Below are 22,864 nucleotides of genomic sequence, written 5' to 3' on the forward strand. Positions count from 1 at the left end.
AAACTTTTGCTTTTATCTGGTGCTGAGGCATAATTTTACAGTCTTTTTATGGAGTATATGGTATAGGTTCTAATACAGATAATTTAACATGTGTGGTTTACTTGGGTGTTACAGTTTTTGCTTAGTTTTCATTCAAGATCTTGACTAATATATTATGCAAGTGAAATCATGGGTGTTCTTTGCTGGTTGGTATTTTAACTGTATTTCAAAGGTCTGTACAGTGAGTCAGTAGAGGATTCTGTGTTTATGTATGAGGGGGTTGTGTGCCTGCAAACAAAATCTATGATGAACTTGTCTCCAGAAAGTGTTTTTATAGCATATTAAGAGTATTTAGAGATCCAGTCCTCTAATAGGACATTTTTTATAGGACTTTAACACTTTTCATTTGGAAGGGTTTATGTTAAATGCAAATACATTGTCATAGTTTCTATACTTTCTCATTAAACATAAATGTAAAAAATTACTCTTCAGATGAACCCATTATCTGCTTAATAGGCTTCTGTTGGCGTCCTCACAAAAGCATGTGGAGATCTTGTTTCCAGAAATTTGCAGCTAAAGTCAGTTTTTTTTTCCCTCTATAATGTTACATCCTCACTGGAGGAAAAAAAAAAAAGAAAAAAAACCCAACAAAAACAACAAATAAAACCCACAAAAACACCCCACAAAACAAAAAAACCCAAACCCACTAAAACCAATGTTCTCGACTATTTGAATATTGTCTGTAATACATCTCCTTAAATAAAAAGAAAGCTTATAACTCTTAAAACTACAGTGCATTTAACTCGCTTGTGATAGAACTTGCCACATATATTCTCATGCCTTGTATGTGCCATAACTCATCAAACTGATGTGAACATGACTTAACCTACCATTAGAAGGAAAGTCCTGTGCCATTTCCACCTGTAGCACCCCATTGAGTAGAGGCAGTGGCTCAGCCCAAGTAAAATGTTCCAGCTGCCACTGGATAGTCTCTTGCATAAGCACATAATCAACTTACATTAAGCAACAAAGTAAGTATTATCTCTTACAATCAGAATACTTACTCCATTTGAATTCAACTTATAATGTATAATTAACCCCTTAAGAGCTGTGTTTACTAGAAAAAAAATGAACAGGGTAACTGGTAGACTCATGATCTTTCTCTGCTCTAGATTTAAAACAGCTATCCACTTCAGGGGCATGGTGGTTGGATATGGTAACTGATACTGCTGCTGTGACAAGGCCTCAGGTGCAGTCATATTCCAAAAAGTAAAATAAGTGTGAAAATGTTTTCTGCTTTCCTTGGGTTTTGTCATAGCTACTTATAAATAAGACAAAATGGTGAGTGTTCGTTTTTGTTTGTACTCTGCCTCCTAGGACAATTCAAGTCAGGATCTGTGCCTGAAATTCCCATACACATTTATTAAATGTGTTTGTATTTATTGGACAATTCCATAGAAATAAGAATGTTTCCTAAAACCAAGAAATAGTAATATGTTTCTAGAAGGCAAAAGTAAATGACTTTCCCCTTCTGAAATTACCTCTCTTACTTATGGATTAAATCTTCTTATATTTGGGGACAGGGAGAGGGAAGGAAAGTATTAGGAAGTAGACAGAAATAGCTCCAGAAAGACATTGTACTACTGACCAGGGCACTGCAAAGGATTAGTTACCTCATTTGTAGTAATACTCCTTGGACTATCACCTGAAGTTTTATTTTTGGCACTATAATTTTGTGTCTTGCCCCATCTTTCCTGCCTGCAGGACAGCTGATCCTGCCCATAGGATACATGTCCTGAAGTGTGCAGCATGTAGTCAAAGCCATTTGGAAACATGTGGATTATACAAAACGGTTGAAGTGCTTTTCTGCAGGAGCCAAACCTGCCTCATTCATTTTAAGTGTATATCAATGATATGGCTGAAATAGGATTTCTCAAGTCTTCTGTTATTTTACTGCATTTTTGGGGGGAACAATGATTTCTGATTTGATTTTATTTGAAAGCCTTTGGCTTTCAGTGTTCTTAAAGGCTTAGGTAAAAAATTACCTGATAGAGTAAATGTCTCGAATGTTTAGGCTTGTGTTTAAAAACACAGTTGTTCATGAAATTGGCCTGATAGTCAGTAAACTCATGTTAGCTAGTTTTAGATGTAGCATAAAATTATCTCTCCTAAAAATCACTGCCTTGTAGGCATTTGACTGGCAGTTTATGTAACCAATTAAATTTATCGGTGGAAGTTGTTTGCTCCAAACTTTTGCTCAGAATATGGACAATTGTACATTTTAACTGAACTTTGAAGTCAGATCATATTGCTCAGTAAGTCTGTAATCATTTGAGAAGATCTATGAATAAGGAAATGTGAATCAAAGTACAGAATTGTTATGGTACTGTATTTTTCTAAATAAGCAATGTTTGCAATATATGTTGCCGTATAATAAGAGTTTAGATTTAAATAGATTTAAAATATTTTTATCTTAATTTATTTCCTGGACACAGGGATGTAAAAAAAAAAATAGCATGGCAACTAGTTCAAAATTCCTCATTGCTTTTTCTAACACAGTTTTGCAGCAACTAAGGATTTGTAGTTTTGATTTTCTTTTCCTTGGACTGGTTCCAGGAATTCCTAGTCAAACAGGAAGAGACAGGTGGGGGGCACAGTGTTTTCTGGGAAGAGATGACTTTTGTTGAATATATACGCTAAAACTTTAAGAAGAAAATCTTTCTATTGGAATGTTTTCAAAAAGGTCTAACACTAATAAAAGAAATAAGCTATTAAAAATACCTTCTTCACTGTTGTAATAACTCAGTTTCTTAAGTATGTGTATACATTGTTAATACAACAAAATGTTGCAAAAGGAAAAATATTTAATATTTTTCCCTTACTATGTTTACTTAGCTGTTTCAATTTGTAGATTCTTTAGCCTATCGTATGCAGCAGATGAAAATAGATAACCCTGTTGATTCTGGTTTAAAGGTTTTTTGATACTTGTTCAGTTGAAGTAACACCTTTCGAGTATCCTCCTTCTATTTAAAGATGAATTGTAATTTTCTAAAATAATCTGTCACAGAGGCTATCCACAAGCCTGATATCTTCGGCTTGGTTCTTGAAGGGCCTGTAGGGCCTGTGTTGTCCTGAAGTACATATATGTTTTTTCAAGTTTGCTAAATAAAGGTGTTTCCTGTCAGCATGTCTGTTGTACTGGGAGTTTACTTGTGATAGGGGGTTCCCAATATGTGGGGTATGGGAGACTGTCAACCTTCTGTAAGCTGCTCTTGGCTAATGTTGGTTTCCATTGTGGTCTTCTATTGAGAAGAAAAAGTGTTTAGATTATTTCTAAATTTAATTTTAGAATATTTTCTAAATTATGACAAAAGAAAGAGGTATCAGAATAGCCTTTGAAGTCTGAGGAAAAATTTCTTTAGGGAGTAGTTCACCAGCTAGTTGTTAATGTGCGTTAACGCTGTGGTGTATGTTTGTCCAGGGGCGAAAAGGGAGAATTTTTCAGATTGCTAGAGTCCTGAGAGAGAGAGTTTTATGGCAAAAAGACTATTCCATCACAAGCTGGCTTTAGGGAGTGAGGTGGTATAACTACTCACCTCCGTCCCTCCCCACTTCAAAGAAACCACAGCAATAAATCAAAGCCTGGAAGTAGGTGCATTGTCTTGTGTTTTTATGGATGCTTTTTCTGCTGAATAGAAACCTGCAACATCAAAAGGTTGTTTAACCTTTTCTGTATTTCTGAATGGCAGACATACAGAGGTTGAGATTGCACTTACTGTCCCATCCCAGACAAAGTGACATAACCTTCTTTGCCTTTATTATCAAAATCATTGCAGCTCAGAATGTATTAATCTCAATGTACAGTACAGTTCTAAACTTGATAGAAAGATCTTTCTTTAAAAATATCTTTGCTTTCCTGCATTAAGGACATAGAACAATCTTGATACATTGAAGTGGAATGTGGACATTTCTTCCTCCACATATAAATAAAAGGAGCTACATGAAGCATGGAAAGTTTTCAAAAGTGTATTGCCCATGTTCTATAATTACATTGATACTAATCTCATAGCATTATTCAGGGCTTCGCTTGTTGAGCTGTAGATAAATCCTGGAGTATGAAATTTAAATTTTAAAGTGGGAAGTAGCTACAGTTTTTAGTAAAATAAAATCATTTGTACCTTCTCTATTTCTGATCAAGAGATGGTCATTGACACTGTACTGAGTATACTGGAACTTGACTTCAGATTTGTTGGGTATACTGTGTTGACCTTATTACGAGTTCCCTGGCTGCTATTAATGCCTTTATTAGTAGTATTTTACAAGTATGGAATGTTTACTCAGGATGGCCAGTCATTGTGGGTCGACTTCTAGTACCTTACAGGTCACTGAATATATGTTGGAAAAGGAGTTTTATTTAAGTGTTCCACATCTTTGTTATATCAGGAGAAGTTCCCTCTGAGTTATTATGTTTTGGTTTAAACTACACCCAGTCTTCACTGAACTATTTAAGATGGTGAAATCTGGAAGTCTGTCCTTGATTTCCAGTGTCCTGTCTTGTACAGTGATTAGTTAGGTATTGGAGTTCTCTGAATTTAGTTACCAAAGAGTTTAGTTACCAAACTTCTCAGTTTTGACTACTAAACATTGGCTATTTTGTACTGTTAATTTTCTTTTTATAAATATTTGGTTACTGTAGAAGTGTCTGCTCTTGAAATAAATCTTTTGATGTGTTTAAAAGTAAAGTTGTGAAATATTTATTGTACTTCATACTGTTCAGTTGCAGATCCTTAAATCTGTTCTTTGAGAGTAAAAGTAAATATTAAAAAGCTCAATGCATCAAAGGAATTGTCAAGGAATATTTAATCTTCATGGAATTCACGTTCCTCAAGTGCAGTGAAAACAAAAAGGATTCTAAAATCTTGTGGTTATTGATGTCATAAGCTTTTTATGCATCATGAGTAGGCTTACTCATGCTTCTGAATGTCCTTCATGCCATTTTGTAAGTATAAAACTCTTGTTTTCATCAGTATGGATTTTATCTGAAGTCAGATTTATGATCCTGATGCCTGCTACTTGTGGAAAATTTAAAAGATCGTCAGTATTATGCGTGGGGATTGAATGTGGTATTTCATCAGCAACACCTGTATGACTAGGTAAAACTGTAAAATTGAGTTTGTGAGCTCTTACTTCAATTGGCACATGGCCTTTTCCCTCAAATATTTCAACATATGGCATTGCTTTGTAGTGTTGGAAGAAGCAATAGGTTAATATTTTTATATTCTTTTAGTGTGCCAGAGCTGTCTTGGAATACTATTGTATAATTATGTAAGACTTTGAAGTTTGTTGAAAGTAAGTTTTTCAAATAGCTCCAAATAAATAATTCATTAACCTTTATAATCATTTGTAGTTAGGGTCCGTCCTTTTATCAAAGTGTGTGTGTCTGTGTGTCAGTGTTCATCAAACTGAATTTGCATAACGTGGGATTTGGTGCTGGTGTGCAGTAAAAAGTAAGGAGATGAGAGAAAATGCTAGGTGGCTTCTAATGGTACAAAATTATTTGGTTACTCTGAACAGCCAAGTCATTTCTGAATACAGGATTTCTTCAAGATGAATTATAGATCTGATGGGATTATGATGTGACCTTTTTAAGTAGCTATCAAAACCAATTGCATAGAAAAGAAAAGAGATACATAATTTGCAAGTTACACTGCAGGGAATTTGACAAAATATAATTACTCCTAGTAGAAATTTGGCTATTAATGCTGTCATTGTAGAAATTTGGCTATTAATGCTGTCATTTTGACAATTGGCAGAGCTTCCAGGCTGTTGATAAATTTACCAGTAATGCAGGGAAAGCTTGTCATTTGTACCTTACCTGTTTACTTCTGTGGGTAGTTATGTAGGCCAGTACAGCCTGGCCTTAGTCAGGGCGGTAAGTTGGGGACTGGAGTAAGTCAGCAAGATTTTAATTGGAAAATTTGTCAAAATGATACCTGCTAATTTTGCTGAGGATTTAGGTTTTTCCCTTATAGGAGTGGAAGACTAACAGGTAGTAACTGCAGTAGTTGTACCGCTTTCTGCAGCACCTATGTGATAGTTTTCATCTCTCATTTTTCTCCGGGTATTTGCTTCTGCTAAGGTTGCAGCCTGATGTCAGATATATATGGTAGCATAGCTACAGACATAGACTGGGAAGCTTATTTTTTTAATTAGTCTTTGTGTAGCAAAACAATCCCAAAAGGTGTTAAATCGTAACAGTTCATTAAGAAACTGTAGTTCAGTGTCAGCTAGAAATAAATAGATAAATATGTAAAGAAATATAGAGATGCAAACAAGTTTACAATAAATATTTTGGTGAATCTCCAGTACAAATATGTAACATAAGGACTAAAGCCCAAGATTACTATGGATGGAACAGTTCCTGTAACAATGTTTGGATGTTCTTTGGCCACTGACACAGTGTCCTGCAAGACCAGCATTTTGTGAGTTGTTAGACTTGTTAGAATCTATGATGATACCACAAAGTTACCCCACCTTCTCTCTGCCAGAATCATAGTTTCACTAGCTCTGTATCCACTTAAGAATGAAAATTCTTTTAAACTCTAACAAGAACTGACCATCAGGACAGTGAGTAATTACTGCTTGCAGTGAACTTGTGTGATTTAAATGTGATGACAAGGGCTAACAAGGAAGAAGGAAGATGGAGGATGTTTTACTGGTGGGAAAATGACATTCTATTTCTCTAGTGAAAGTAGGAATAGGGAGGTCTGCTCAGCTGTGTGTCAGTAGACTGCAGAGTGCAATAGTTAACTACTTAATTTTTTTGTCTGTAGTTCACCTGAACAATTTAGAAACTGGCTAACATAGTTGAGACATTTTGACAGCCCTTGCGCCAAGTGTAAAGAAACATATGAAAGCCCATATCTTTCAATTGTCTTTGTTTTGGAATCCAGGCCAGAAATTTGACTCTTCCCCATGCTTTTTTCATTTAGGTGCAGTCATAGCATGATTTTGGCCTGAGGGTCTGGCAAGGCTGCCACCATCTTGCAGGTAGGGTAGGTATAGTACAGAAATAGTTCTGTGTAGTGCTTGCTTGAAGAACAGCAGCACTTCTGAAAGCGAACAGAGGAAAGGCAAATAAATTGAATATTAGGTTCATTGTTTACTAAAAGCCATGCAGAAGTTGTCATCACTCTGGCCAGTTCTGATTATGTTCACATAAAGGCTGATAGTAGCGTGATTTACCACTTTAAATTTAAAGAGTGTTTTTAGAAGATGTCCTCTTCTAAATAACCTGAAGCTCCTCTAAGAACACCACTTAGAAATGCTTTTTAGTTGCATCTGATCTTGTCTATCTTGCCAATGCATGTAGCCTCCATACGTATTAAATAGTGCTTTTGAAAAGGTTGGCAGCAGGTATTTGTTGCTTGCTTTTTCATAATAATATTATGGTGTATTTGTGTGTTTATTAGCTGTTTCTGAACTAATGAAAAGAATCTGCTTGCATCTATCCATCCTTTTGTTGCTTTAGAATCTGGAAAAATAGTATTTTTTAGAATTTCAATCAATTTTCTGACCTGAAAATGTTTATCTCTTTAGAATGTTTCTTGATGAAGTATTTCCTGGCAACTGAGAGAGTAGAAAATCCCTGCATTCTGATGTATGTGTACAGCTCTCTCTTTAAAAGTATCTTTACAGATATTCTGAGTTTCACTGGTGCTGCACGCAAATCTTAGTGACGTTCAGCTGCCTTGCAAGAAATAAAATGGCTCTTGTTTTGCAGCTTTTGTTAGCACCTAAGGAAGCTGCTGATTTTCTTCACAAATCTTAATTTCAGCTGTTGTTCTAGAGCTACTTAGATATAAACTTGATTTATAATTAATTTAAGTGCTAAGGCTGTCAAATATCACGTGTCTTATATGATACTTTCCTTTCTAGCTTCTCTTATCACTTCTATTTGCAGTATAGTTTGTTTCTCACTTGCCTTTCTAATTGCAAGTGAGACACTCTTGAAAGGATTTCCATGTAGCAGTTTTTCTTGACTGGGACAGGGGAGACATGCAAGGAGGCACACTGTCTCCCTGTCCCACTGGCAGAAAGGAGCAAAATGTGTCAGAACTGGTACAGTGGGAGGAAGGAGAAGAAATGAAGCAAAAGCATTTTTCTAGCTGTCCAGTAATTCATGTATTTCATGGCTCTACCTTTTTACCATCATCCCAGTGATTCCTTGAAATTGGTTGAAGGCAGCATGTATGGAAGGAATAGGAGACTTCTATCTGTATCACTTCCATTGCTACTTTAATAAACAGGGAAACTGAACAAGATTATTTCTCTTGAAGAACAAGCACAAGCATTACAAACAGCTGTACCCGATGGGCTAGTACGTCAGCAATATTTGAGGTGTAAGTTGACCACTTATGAAAGATCTTAATCTTATTTGAATAACTTGGGTTAGTTTTTTATTTATTTGAAACAAAGATTTACTCTAACTTTTTAGGAGGAATAAGGATCACTGGACTTGTCATCCCCAAAGTCATATGATTCAAACACTCAGGTGTAGAGTACGTGGAATTCAATTGAGTGTAATGCTCTAAACTGGAAATCAGGAGGGAGAATTGGACTGTCTACAAAGTGCTATATTAGAATGTCCCTGATGTGACATGATTGTAGCTCTATTAGGAGAGCTTCAGAAACTTTTCATTCGAAGTACAGTACTCAAGGAGACATGAACTGGAAGGCTGAGATAAATTTATATTAAGTATACATACAGAAATGTTAGGTATTCTACAGAAACTGAAATATTTGCTGTTGTGTCAGAATGTTTGTTCTAACCACTGTGAATTACCAATCTTTACATGATTCCATCATCATATTTCTGCATTTCCTCTTTGCAACTTCAAGCAATTTCACTTTATGCAGCCTGTTGCTATGAAGTCATTTCCCCTTCTGCCTGTATGCACAAGATGCTTGCAGGAGATGGAAAGAAGGATCAGAAAACCAGGATCCACCAAATGGTATAGGTATGGCTTGGTCAAGAAATTTACTTGTGGACCTAGCACTATTTTCTGTAGTTCTGATATAACCAGTTTTGCTTCTAATCACATCCCTTACCTGAGACTCATAAATAAAATAACCTACTTGAAGTCAAAGAGTGTTTATTCTCTTTCCTCTCCCTTTGCATATACTTATGTCCAAGTTTGTGTGATTGGTAGGCAATTGTATTAGGAAAGTCTTATTTTCAAATATTATTTCTGATGAAAATCAGCCTGCAAGGATTTAAAATGTATTTTCTGAAAAGAAATGCAGTCGTAAGTACTCTGTGGCAACAGATCCCATAGGAAATGTGTTAATTAGTCATAGGAGTTTCTGGAAGAGAGTTGTTCTGTTTTTTGTTTGTTTGTTTTTGTAGTTGCCTCAGTGTTGTATTTTGTTACTCCATTAGTGATTTAGTGGCATATGTCTATATTGCTTATAGGTGCATGAAGTAATTTTTCAGTTTACGGCACCTAATATTGAGGTAGTCCTTTTTCAAATTATAGCACTTGATAATTATATTGGAATTTTATCTGTGCCATTCTGTATTCATATGAAACATATAACACCAGTTTTAACAACTTTTAAGTTATAGTTACACTTCATTCTGAGCTTGATTCGCTCATAGGAAGGGCTGATATAATGTTGTGGGGGGAAAAAAAAAAAGTAAATATTAAGTGCTCTATATAGGTCTTAGTAAGTTTGCCTAACATTTAAAATCTTACTAAGATCCTTTAAGTGGATGAGAATTTCACCTTTTCTCGCTACAAAGAAATACAGGTAAATGAATGAGAATTTTTGCAAAGTGGTCTATTAAATTCTTAATCTCTTTCACTGGCTAGCAATTACAGGAAATATAGATGATTCTTTTCTAACTTCTTTAGGGGGATTCTGCTTTTTATCATTTATAGATCAGATATAACTTTAAAAGGACAGTGGATTTGATTGGATTTGGAAAGGTTAGGTAAAAATTTGCACGCTGTGCCATCGATTGCATAGGGAGATGGCTGCACATTTACCTGCTGAATGGTGCCAAGTCAAGTGTAAAAGAACAGGTACTCAGTACATTTGACAAATGAAGACAAAGATGAGATTATATTATCTCATTGTTTGATAAGTAATATATGATAAATAAAGAAATCAGTTTGCTTAAGGAACTAGAAAGGAAAATGAGTGCCTTTTTTCACTTTAGTGAATTACAGCTTTGAGATACTGAAATTGTTTCTCTACAGTGAATGAAAAATTAGAAACTGAGCGCATTTTTAGTGCAGAGCTGTTGCAACGTTTCCAGTTAGATACAAGCAAAATATCCTACATGTGAAACGTTTTTCACACTGTGCACCATTAGTTCTTCATGCAGATTTCAAGTGATAATAGCTTGTTAGTACCTGTTATCCTGAAACTCCAAAGTGATTGAGCAGCTGTGTGTTTCGTGTGCAGTTTTAACAAGGGTGCTAATTGCTTTGAGATGAAATAGTAGTCTTATATTGAAATACAAGGCTCTTGCCAAAGCCTGCCTCTGTGAGTGTAAGGTATTTCTGTGTGGAAGAACTTAAGTTACAGCCTGGGTGAACAAGGCTACAGCTGATGCTGAGAATTCATTGCTGTCAAAGTTGTAGTTAGAGTGTACTGTCCATTTATGATTTTTCTGAGAAAGCATTTAGTAAAAAAAGTAGGAGAGCATATTGTTCAACGAAGTCAGCCTGGCCAGAGCAGATTTTTGCTGCATGTTCAGATGTTCTTAGTGCATATTAACTTATTTTAGTAGTGTTTGGAGACAGAATGTAGTTTTGAACTGAAGACTATTGTTACTAATTATGCCCAAATTACCAGTTCAAGTGGAGAGTCAGGAAATGTCATTCAGCATTTCCACTGATTTCCAAACCATAAGTCAAATCTCTACTAAAAATACTTGGAAAGGCTTGAAATCTTTCAGGGTCAGTTATTTTTTCAGGAACTACTTCTAACATCTTACCATTCATTTGCTGTCACCTGTTGAATACTAGCCTCCTTGTCTTTTCAGATAATGTATTTTTATTTAAATTTAATTTAGATAAAAATTAGCATGACTAGCATGAAGGTGAATCTCAAGGTAGTTTAAGTTTGACTTTTAAATTGGAAAAATAAAGTGCATAAATATTTGAACTCCTACATGCATTAAGGTATAATCCTGTTAACTGGCTCTAGTTTTATGTAAAGACGACAGTTTTGCTGCTCTTTGCTTTCTGTATTGCTGACCCTGCTTGAAAGAGTAAAAGCTATGTAACGCTTCTTCGTTGATGTGCCAATGAAACTAGGTCTTGGTACATTGAGCATTATACTATAAATAGAAGCAGATAATGCTAAGGTATATTTATGGTTTCTTGGATGTATCCTTAATGGCCTTAAGTAATAGAACTTTTTAAAAAAAAAGTTAATATAGTTCATTGTTCTGGCAGCAGCATCAAATTGGTTTTTTTCTCAGTTACCCTGGTATTATTCTGTAAATGATTGCTCATGTGCAATGCCTGAACATTAAAAGAACTGTTGCATCAGCATGTTTGGCTTTGTAGATCAGCATTGCCAGACATTCAATTGGTGTGTTTTGATTTCTCTAAGTGGCATGTGTTCCTGATAGTGCTGTTTTCCTTAAAGCATCTTTTTTCTCCTTCATGCAAGTGAGTTTCCTTGTGATTGTACTGAATAACACATGATACTTTTTGCATTGTGCTTTTCCATCACTGAAAAACATAGCCTTACTCTACTCTGCTATATCTTTTACACTTGGACTGTGAATGTTTTGGGGTTTTGAAGTTTTTTGAATTACGATAGTAAAGTGGATTTATTTTCTATTCTCTATTAACATATAGAAAAATATAATGTTTTGTGCTAACAGAGAGTTGTTAGATATGGTTTGGTGCTTTTGTGGTGAATCTATCAATTCATGATAAAACCAGATCCAATTAAGCTAATAGAAGAGGTTGTCTTGATTTTATATCTGTGCTTAAAGTAAATTTTATAGAGCCTTTCTTTAGGGATACAAATTCCAGGTTGTGAAATTAAGTTAGTTTACTTAGTGTTAACACAGTACTCCGTGGCCATTGTACCTTTAGAAGCTGGTAGTAATACAAGAGAGAGTGCTCTATGCAGCAGTCTTTTGTAGAGCTCTATCTTTTGTGCTTCCTGGTTTAATAGGTAATTCCAGAGGACTGTTCTAACTGAGTCATGATACAAATCAGTTTAGACTGTGAAATTTAAAAAAGTTTTTTTGAACGAATAATATCCTTGTCAAGCCATCTTAGATTGGCTCATAATAAATACAAGAGAGAAACTGTCAGGCTGGGCCTGTATAGAGGGAAGGAGAAGCCGAGGGATTTCTTCTTGAAGTTCAAAGATTCATGTGTTGAATTCCCATTAGCCCTTTATGTAATCATCTCCGAGCTCAGTCACTTAACTGTATCAGGAGTAATCTTTGTGTTGCTTTTATGTCTGGAATGTCCTTCCTAACAAAAAATTATTAAACATTGTACAATTCAATCTACTACTTGGGAATATCTCACTCTCTTGCATTTCTAGGAGTATTACTTGGCACAAGTGCCAATAAATCATTTGTGTGCGTTGTACATTCCAGTGTACTGAAAAGGTAAAATATATTGTGTTCCAATAAAATGATGAAACAGACTACCTTCTGTTTTTGACATAAAAGGAAGGTGGAATATGGAAATGCTTTCATTGCTTTACTTCCTTCCAAAATATTTTGGCTTGCTGACAGAATTCTACCTGGTCTTCAGAAGTGGGCTGAATGGCAGTTTGTTTTTTGAATTGTGACAAGTCCAGTCAATGATAGGGGACGAGTTGTCTGTCTGGAAAATCAGTGTAATTTTTAAACTAACCCACTTCTTAATTTCAGGTCCACACTGGAGGGATCTGATGTGTCAGAAATGTTGTATGTGCACTTCCACTGAGTCAGGGATAGTTACAGTTTAGCATAAGCTGCGACTAGGGCACTGGTGTGTCTTATGAACGGCTGTCACTTTTGCTTCCAAGTCACTTGTCTTTATGTAATATTTAGATGACTCTTTCAAATTATTGAGTAACATGTTAAAATGGCTAAGAAAAACTTTTGGTCTTACCATTCTTTTTAGTTTTATGCCTAGTTTTGTAATTTTGGCCTTTGATACCTTCTGAACATAATGCCTTCATTTTTCTGTCATGTGCAAGAATTAGTAGTGATTTAGGGGCCTGTTAAACTAGTTCTAGGATAAATGTCTGGAGCAACTGAAATGGCTTTTCCTTAAGCCTCTTACTTCACTTTACATTCTACTTCATGACTACTCAGCTGTTCTGCGGTTAATAGTCTGAGTTCAGGAGGTTTTCCTTCTATATTTTTAACATTCCTCCCCACCTCCAAGAAAGTAATGCACATCACAAGGTTTTAGTAGTGTTCTGTATTTGAGAAAAATTTTTCATATGGTAGATGGGAATTGGTAAGATTGACTAAAGGATAAGCATTTTGTAATCCAAGTACCTAAAAAACAACAAAAAGTATATGTATTTCTAAACTTTTTTTTTTTTTTAATGTAAATACTTCTCTACAGTAATCTGTACTTTTTTCCCAGTGAATTGAAATCATACAAGTGCTAATTTTGGATAAGCTGTAGGTGTGGTGAAGTTTCATGATGCTTATATATGAAAGTTTTACTCTAGGCTCACCTGCTTTTTTTTTCTTGCTTACAGACACTTCCATTAAAGAGCTGGGGGTTTGAGTTGACAAGCTGAGGTCTTTTCCTGGCAGTCTGAGTCCCTAAGCTTGTTAGTGTCTGGGGAAATTGTTATTACTAGTGTTTCAGAGGACAGAGTTTCACTTTGCTGCAAATAAAATACCAGGTTATAGCTGGCTAGTCTTAAAAATGCAATGTACTTGTTGTAGATATAAACATTTTATTTAGTGCTAAAAAGAATAGGAACCATGTAAACACTTACTAAATATCTGATTTGACTGAGAAAATCTTACGCCATTCTTCTATTTTCAGTTACAAAACAACTAAAAAGTCAGAATAGTAATTTTCATAGATTTCCCCTTTATTGCCTTAAGGGAAAATGCAGTGCAGTTAAGGCAGAGTTTTGACAATTGACTTGGGTTTCTGTGTTTTAGCAGTCTTCAGATTATCCAGAGAAGTGTGAGGGGTTGTGCACTGGTGGCTATGATGATCAGACACGTGATTATTTAATTCAGTGGTGTGACTCATCTTACTGCAGAAATACTCAATGAACTGACATGATGACTGTTTTTCCCTCAGTGTGCTGGAGAAGAGAATTGGGTGGACAGTCGGACTATTTATGTTGGGCATCGTGAACCGCCTCCGGGCACTGAAGCATACATTCCACAGAGATTTCCAGATAACCGAATAGTCTCATCAAAGGTAGTAGTATTTTCTTTCATTCATTTGCATAAATCAGCTGAACTTATTCTTTGTGTGTTCATTTATTTCCTTAGAGATTTTCTTCCTATACTTCCTATATATTTCTCCTTTGCCATGACTGGAAAAGGTAAAATCAAGGTATCTCGAATTTATTCCACAAAAACAAATTGCCTCTAACATGAACAGGAATAGATTGACTTCTCCATTGTTTAAGACTTTCATATGTAATATAGTAGAGTGATACTGTGCTTTTCCACAAAGGATAAAAAACAATATTTATTTGGTGCAACCCTGGTATAAAGAAAATCTTCCCAAGGAAAGACTGCATCCTTTTTAATATAAAACAATACCTCAAAGCACTAGAAATAGTATGATTAATATAAGTGTTCATCAAATGAAGCTATCTACACAAAAACAGTGCTGTTCCCTTCAAAAACTTGTATTGACAAAATTCCACAGAAATAATGTTCTTTGTTACACATGTGCAAGTGGACACAATTCTTAAACTCTTGGTATTGCAATACATTTGTGCCCTTTAGAAACCTTCCAGTTGTCCCTCAATTTTACTAGTAAATTTTTCCCTAGGCTTTAGCAGCTTTCTGTGAGCAGTTGGGTTGTTGGTAGTCTCCACCTGTTCAGGCTGGCTGGCTGTAGCCAAAGGTTTGTACTGCAATTGCATGGAAAACTGAACATTTGCCGCTTATTGTATTGCTAACAGCCCAAGAACTTCAAGTTTTTAATGTGCTTAGATTTTCATCTTCATGAGTGCACACCTTCACCCAATTATGAAATAAAGAATCCAAAAGAATAGCTCCCCTACTGGGAAAAGTTCTTTTTGAACAGCGGCGCAGATCCACGGGCTCATTATAAGAACCTCAGTAGCATTGTGATTTCAAGGAACCGAGTGCTTACCTTTGTAGATCTGAACACTTGCCATCCATTCATATAATGGCAAAGCTGTAATAAAACCCATACTTTTCCCTAACTATCTAATTTCTTATGTGAAATTTTGTGTTCTACTACCTTCCTTCACTACAATTTTTTTTTTTTACTACTTTCTTTCTGTACTTCATTCAAAGACTGTATAATAACAAATAGTATAGTATCTATCCATCTTTAATTTGATAGAATGTTTGAAATGTAACACAGTAAATAATACAGATGGAATACAGGCAAACTAGTACAGTGGGAAATCTTGTGCTATACACGTTAATTTATATTCTCTTTTGGATTATTAAAGAGAAAATACATTTTATGCAAATCCCTGTATTCCTTATTTTTTCATCTCTTACATCTCACCTGGGACTTACATAACATCATTGGAGTTACTGCTGATATTTTTTTGAAATAAAACATCCTACTTAACTCTGCAAGATGTTTGTCATCTTTTTGTGACGGTGAAATTAGTGGAAGTTTCAAGTTACTGTGGTTTGCGGAATGAGATTTTTTAAGTATGACTTAAACCTGGATGGAGCTGTGGATCCCTGCTAGCAATTAGTAAATATGTATGATTTCAACTAGTTCATGAAAGACTTCACTATGTTTTTATTTGGATGTGAAGCATGTTAAATGGTTTAAATGTTAAACGCTTTAATTGTGAACTGTATCTGTAAACAGTTTTCCATAAACAAAGGTTTATTAGTGGAAATAAAATTTTTTTTATATATACAGTGTTTCTCAGATTTTCTGTTTATTGATTAAACTTCTCACACTTAAAACAGAAGTCATCTTTGTGGAAGTAAATACAGTGGTGATATTTTAGGAGGGAACAGAGTTCACATAAATGCTTTATAAGATTGAATGGTTCCTTAGGCTCCTGAAAGCTCAGTTTTAATGTCAGTTGTCTTTAAGAATTTTCCATGCAATCTTGCCTGTACTGTCCCTTTCAAGTAAAGTCTATTATTCACATGCTCCATCCCAAACAGCCTGGGCACGGCTTGACTTTCATTCTGGTTCTGTAAGTGTGCCAGCTCTTAACGTTTCGCTCTGTGCTTGTGACTTCCTCCCTTATGAACACTCTGGAGGGGAACCTACCATGGCTTAGGAAACAGACATAAACTTCCTGAAAAATGATCAGATGTACAAAATTAAGATGGGAAATCCATAACTTTTAGAGTAAAATAAAGATACAGGCATGAAAGCACACTGTATAAAGGTACCTCAACCATGAAGGATATTTCCTTTGTCTTTCATCAGTAAGACAGTAACTTTCAGCTGTGTTTTTGTAGGTCTTTAATGCTGATATAAGAAAATCTGATTGCTCTTCAAGGATGAGGAACTCTGAAGTTCCCAGTACAGATTTTACCAATCGAAGACAAATAGAATTTCTAAAAATGGTAGTTTAAAACCGTGAAGAAACCTCATTAATTAGGCTGTCTGTATGCTGCTGTGCTAATAAATGTCCTATTACAAAGCCCTGAAAAAAGATGGCAGCTTGAAATAACTAGGAAAGTCTAAGGTTCATATTATTTCCTTCCAAAGGTAAACTTTACTGTGCTTCACCAGAGGTTTTCTGGTGTCAGCAAGATGATAATTTGATTCCAGTAAAGAGGGATATTTCTTGAATATTGCAGTGGCACTATGGAATGTGGTTAATGCTCTGTCTGCTTAATAACATACTCCTGGTCATGAAAAATGATATCTAGACAGACCTTGGCCAGACAAAAATGCTCTTTTGATTTGATGTGTTAATTCAATTACGATTTTAACAGTGCATTGCAAAAAAGCTATATTGAAATAATAAAAGGCAAAAATTTATCTCTTGGATTGTTCATGGAGTTTGCTCTGTGTTCTAGAGGTAGTGACCTTTGTAAGGTGGATTTTTGTTGATCTAACTTTTAGCTACTTCAGCTGCCTAGGGTTTTAGCCTTTAACGGAGCTGTTGTGTGCCCTTGATTGAATTTATCATATGACAGTGATGCAGCATATCTAAATATCAGATGGTAGAAAAAACTAATCTTTCAAATGAGAACACAGAAAAAGTAATTGAATTGGCAGGGAGGTTGCTTGCTTTTTTTTCCTTAAAACTTACTCACACTTTGAAATTATTTACTGATTAATAGAGCTGCTATGTCAAAAGGAAAGTAAGTTAAACTATGCAATAGTAACAGTTAACAGAATTTGGTGGGAAACAACTTTTTTCCTTCCTCTGAAACAGGATAACAAAAGGTTTTTATTCTTTTAAAGACTAAAAAGTTACAAAATAACTTCATAATATGAAACTTCTTAAGGTCTAAGCTTCATATTTTTGTGCAAAGCATGTCCCAATCAGCATGCTAAACAGAGTATCTAGATATGCATCTGTACGTGGATGTGCCTAACCAGCTCAGAATTGCCAGTGGTCCGTCTGTCACAGTATGTTGTCACCAGCAGTAGATGCCTAGGAAATAATGCAAGAACAAGTAAGAATGGAGTGATAATTCCCCTAAATGCTTTCTTAGTATTTGCTGATCTGCGACTTAGCCAATGGTGAGCCAAAAGTGGTGATTTTGTATTTAACAAGCATTTAATGGATTTCTCAACTGAATTTCTTCAATAATTTTTGAGCCTATGTAAATTTTAAGAATACATAGTTAAAACAATGTTAAAATGTAGAAATCTTTGCCAAAAAAACCTATGAACCTTCATTTTGAAACTTCTACTTGCTAATTTCAGTTCATGTTCCCAGTTCTTGAATCTGAGAACAACCATTATCCCCTGTTTATATTCTTTATTCTGCTAGTGATTTTCCACCATATTCCTTTCCAGGCTGGATAGCCTTAGTCTGATCAGCAATTGCTTGCATGGAAGATAATTCATACCTTTGCTTAGTTTTGGTCTGTACCTTTTCCAAAGTCAGCTGTTGAGTTTTTAAGATGCAGAAATGCGCAGAGCATTCAATATATAAGCAAACACTGGATTTGTACAGTGGTATAATGGTGTTTTTAGTTCTTTACTAATCTGATAATATTTTCTAACATTTGAATTCCTATTCCTGACATTAATCCAATATCTTTATTGAACTACTATATTTAAAGGGTCTCATTAATTTGTAGACAAGATAGGGATTTGCATCTCCTGTTCTAGCTGAATTTATGAACTGAAGAGTAATCGAATGTATACATTTGTCTCCTGAAAAGAGGTGAAATTTGTATAGAAAATAAAATCTTTTTTGAGGCAACAATATGGAGCTCTCTAACAACATGTTTAATTGCAACTGTTCACTGCTTTTGACAGACAACCTAAAGAATGAACCACAAGAAAGAATGAAAAATTTCCAGAGATGTCAGGGTAGGAATAGCATGTTGAATGAGAGATCAGAAACTTCCTGGTGTGTCAGAGACAGCTGACAAACTTAGAAACCCCAGAAACATTCTGTACAATGACTGATTGTTTTTTCCATACCACCCATAGAGAAGGCTGGGTTAGAGACTTGAGAAGTCCTTTGTTCTTCTTTTCAGTCAGTGGGTAATCAATACATGGTATTTTGCCTTGATGATTCTGTCTAGCTGCAAACTTTTACTGTCATAGTTTCATAAAGAGAAATTTTTACAGCTACAAAAACCACTTGTGCTTGGGTCGCTCACATAACTGGAAGCAGTGGAGCCTAAGCTCCCAGAAGATGATACTGAAGAGTAGTGGGATATGACTCTTGAGTGAAACGCTATATTGAATCAACAGTGGATGCACAGCTTTTACTTGAAGAATTTGCCCTAAAGTAAAGAGATTTCTTTCAATTTAACTTCTGATATAAAATTATGAAATGCTGACTTGTACTGTAGCTTTATTTCCTGTTCTTCCTATAAAGCAATAAGGTGGATTTAGATGGGAAGACAGTACTATTATTAACTTCTGCTTTGAAATACTGTACAACCATGTCCATGTACCAGAACTGCTCACAGTTTTGTTTTGCAAAAAATACTGTTTTCTGTTGTCTGCTTGTTTCTTCGGGACTTCTCATCAAATACTGATCCAAACATTTTTTTGTATGAGAATGGTCTGAAACGATAATGCTGCATGTTGAGAATGCTGTAAATTGCGAGGGAAACCTTAGCTACCTTCAGCACTAATCTGATTAATTGTGAGTGATGTCAATTGCAGTGGCTAGTAGTTAAATAAAGTGAAGTAATTCTGACATGTTTCAGTGGATGTTGTTGAAATGTTCTTTTCTTCCAGCAAAAATTCATGCCCTTGTGCTATACTTCTTCCCTGCAGCTCTCGCTCTTAGCGTCATTATAAAACCACACATAGTGGGGGTGGGGGGGAGCAGCTCTGATTTCTCATTTTGTTGGCATGTTTATAAGAAATTTTAATACTGAAGCTTAAGGAAATATTAAAATGTCTCCAACAAGATGAGCCACTTAGGTTAGGTCTTCTCTGGGTTCCATCCCACACATCTCCAAGGTGCTGCTTCATAACAGGAAGGATTTGTCTGGCCTTTCTAGGGCCATGACCTAGCAGTTTCAAGATAAGAGTTCAAATACAGCCCGAAGCAATGACATTTGAAGGTCATAAAAGTATCTAAAGTCCGCAGGGGGAACTGGCATGGTGTCATGTGTTTGTGAAGCTGATGAGTATCTGTGTAGCATGCCACGTGGGGACAGAGAGGAGGGATAGAAAGAAATGCATATGGGCCAGGTACCAGTGCAGGGAATGTTGTGTGTGCCTTAGTGTGAGCATACTGATCCGCTCTAAAAGCGGCTGTAACACACAGCTCCCAGCTTGTGCACAGGTAGTCCACTGACTTGCCATACTGGCTGAAGCAGAAGGTCAGAGCCAGGTTTGCCCAGCTGTGCCAAAGAGTGAGTGGGGCAGGAGTGGTTAGCAATGGGGAAGAGTAAATGGACTTGATTGGCAGTCAGTGTCAAATGCTTCTGAATCGACTGGACTGTGCCTGGTGCCAGCTCAGGGACAGCAATACCGGGGAGGGGATGGGAACGCATGAGCGTGCAATTCTCCTTCCAGGCACAATAATACAGTTTCCTTCTGTGGACAACTGCCAGTGCCTAGAGAGAGCATGGCAGAGCTGTTAGCTCTTGATGATCCCGCTCAGGGTAGGATTTCCAGGGCAAAGGCTCTGCCACCTCCTTTGTGTTACTAGGATAAACCATCTACCCTTCTCCTGACCCAGCCCAAGGTTAACAATGATCTGTTCTCTGCTGGTACTGGCCCTAACAGAGCTTTTAAGTTAAATTTTTCATATCGGTATGGAGTCTGTGTGCAGTGAGAGAGAAGTAGAAGAAAGGAAGGAAAGCAAGCAGGTCCAAACCTAACACTGGGGAGGACAGGTGCAATTCTCCTCACTTTATGTATAGGAAAGTGAAGCTTGCTCACTTTCTCGCACACCCTCTCATTTTCTTCTGTTTTTGTAACACTCTTCTTGAGTTCTGTCTTTAGTCAGTCATCCTTGGTGGAAAGTGGTTTGGTCTTTTGGTTGGTTGGTTTTTTTTAAAATTGTAATTAGTTAATCTTGCAGGTGCTAGGGGATGTATTTGTCAGAGATGTTCCTGGAGATAAAGCTCTTTGTAAGATTGAGAGTTGCTGAACAAGTACTGTTAAAGATAGGCTTCTTTGTAGTCGAAATCCTGTTTTGCGAGCAACTATTTTTAAGAAACTCTATGATAAAATGTGTATGCTTGTTCATTCAAATGTGTAGGCACCATTTGAACTAATTTCCTCAAATCAGTTTCACTTTTGCGCTTTCTCCGAGTGTACAGGTGGCTCTTAGTCACATACAAAAGCCCTACGCATAATAGAACTTAGAGTGATCCCAGGGATGTGAACCACTGCATCATGCGGTGTGGAGAAACAGGGGTCTTGCCCTTAGTGGAGTAATAAACACTGTGCATGCAGGTGGTGTGCATGTTAACACTTTCATTGAAATACAGTTGATTTTGAATTAATGTGAGAAATACACAAAGTGCTTTTCAAAATTTCATGGATATCACTGTTCCGATTGTGAGTCATACATAAACATAGAAGTCTGAAGTGTTTTGCTTGAAGAATTTAAAGTTGAGACTGATTTAATACGTTAGAGAACATAGATCAGTTTTGCTACAAACTTCCTATGTCGTTATAAGCTAGTCGCTTGACACAGACAAGCCATACTCTCAACTTGGTTCTTAGGATTTCAGCTAACTGTTGACTTCTGTTCTTCACCCCCTTTACTATAGTTTTCTCCACCAGCTCTCTAATAGAGTTAGACACATTGTGTTTCAAAAAAAAGTAACATTTTTATAAATACAACTAATTAAGGAAACACTAACTTTTGATCAGACCTTTTTCAGCTCTTCTGTTGAAGGGGGTAACTATATATATAGTATATGTAATACTTAGGTTGTTTTCATACCATAATAATATATAAGGTATTAGATATAAAATGTTATGTGCATATACATGTATATACACACACATACAGTCCAGTTGCTAAGTTGGCAGCTTTAAGAACACATTGTCTCTTGGTAATTGATAAGTACTATAAAAATCTGTATATTAAAAGTACTGAAATAACTATGGAAATGTTCAAAATGTTCAAGTGTTGTGTGTGTCTCTTGATCTGTTAAAAAAAAAACATTGAGAAACTTAAAGAAGTGACTGCAAGATTATTATTCAGCTTTTATCTGTTCTTCCCTGAATTTATTATCCTTGGGATGGATTCTGTTTTGCAGAAGGGATGAGAATTAGCATAGCAAGATGTCTACAAACCAGGGCTGAAGCAGGGCTGAACCAGGGCTGATATTTTTGTCAGAATAGTTTTGGGGATTTACAAGAAACAGTCAAAAAAGCTGAGGGAGATGAGTGAAATCAGAACAGGTTAGAAGAGAAATGGTGACTATTTAAAACAAGTTGTAAAAAAATGAGGTGTTGACAGAACTCAATAATGCAATATGGAGTGCTTTTTTCTTACAGTTCCAGCTTCTGATGTCAAGTGATTACTTAAGAAAATATCTGCCTCTTAGGATGGAAAGAGAAGCTTGAAACATGAGCCAATATTCTGACCTACAGATCCTAAATAAAAAGGTTTAAAAAAATTAAACCGCTGTTAAGAAGACCCTATTTTATATATTTTTTTTAATTCATGGGACTAGCTCTAACAAGGTGGTGTTGGAGCTTGAAGCAACATGGCATTAGCAAGGAAGATGCAGGAATTGGTGAGATGGGGCAGGGGCATGAGCATGAATACTGTGGAGCTGTGAATAAAGTAGTCCAAGCACACGATTACAAAGATACACCAGCACTATAGGTGCTATTGCAATTATAAATGGGAAGAAAACCTACTTGAATTATGGTTTGACTCTAGGCAGACTGATTTTACAGTTCCTTTGCACAGTGCTTCAAATGCATCTGTTTGCACAATGTGTTCGTCTTTTGGATAAATACATAACTACTACTTGTCTGATGTATTACCTCCTGTAGGCAAAAGGCATGTATCTGCTCTGTCCTCTTGAGTTTTTTGCAACAACTGAAAAAGA

General features: G+C 36.0%; 1 protein-coding gene across 7 annotated transcripts in view; it reads left to right on the forward strand.

Annotated features, from left to right (window-relative positions):
* The window catches only part of ATP11A (ATPase phospholipid transporting 11A), a 132,859-nt gene that overhangs the window by 49,557 nt on the left and 60,438 nt on the right, over window positions 1–22,864 (forward strand). For all 7 annotated transcript variants that reach the window (XR_006166779.1, XM_042805956.1, XM_042805957.1 and 4 more), the window contains exon 2: window positions 14,292–14,414. Coding sequence is in view for 6 of the 7 variants with exons in the window: in XM_042805956.1 (XP_042661890.1) it covers window positions 14,292–14,414 (123 nt within the window). In the remaining variant the exon portion in view is untranslated. The remainder of the gene's footprint in view (window positions 1–14,291; window positions 14,415–22,864) is intronic.

This window comes from Tyto alba, unplaced genomic scaffold (assembly GCF_018691265.1).
Source record: "Tyto alba isolate M040663 unplaced genomic scaffold, T.alba_DEE_v4.0 Super-Scaffold_45, whole genome shotgun sequence".
Classification (NCBI taxonomy): domain Eukaryota; kingdom Metazoa; phylum Chordata; class Aves; order Strigiformes; family Tytonidae; genus Tyto; species Tyto alba.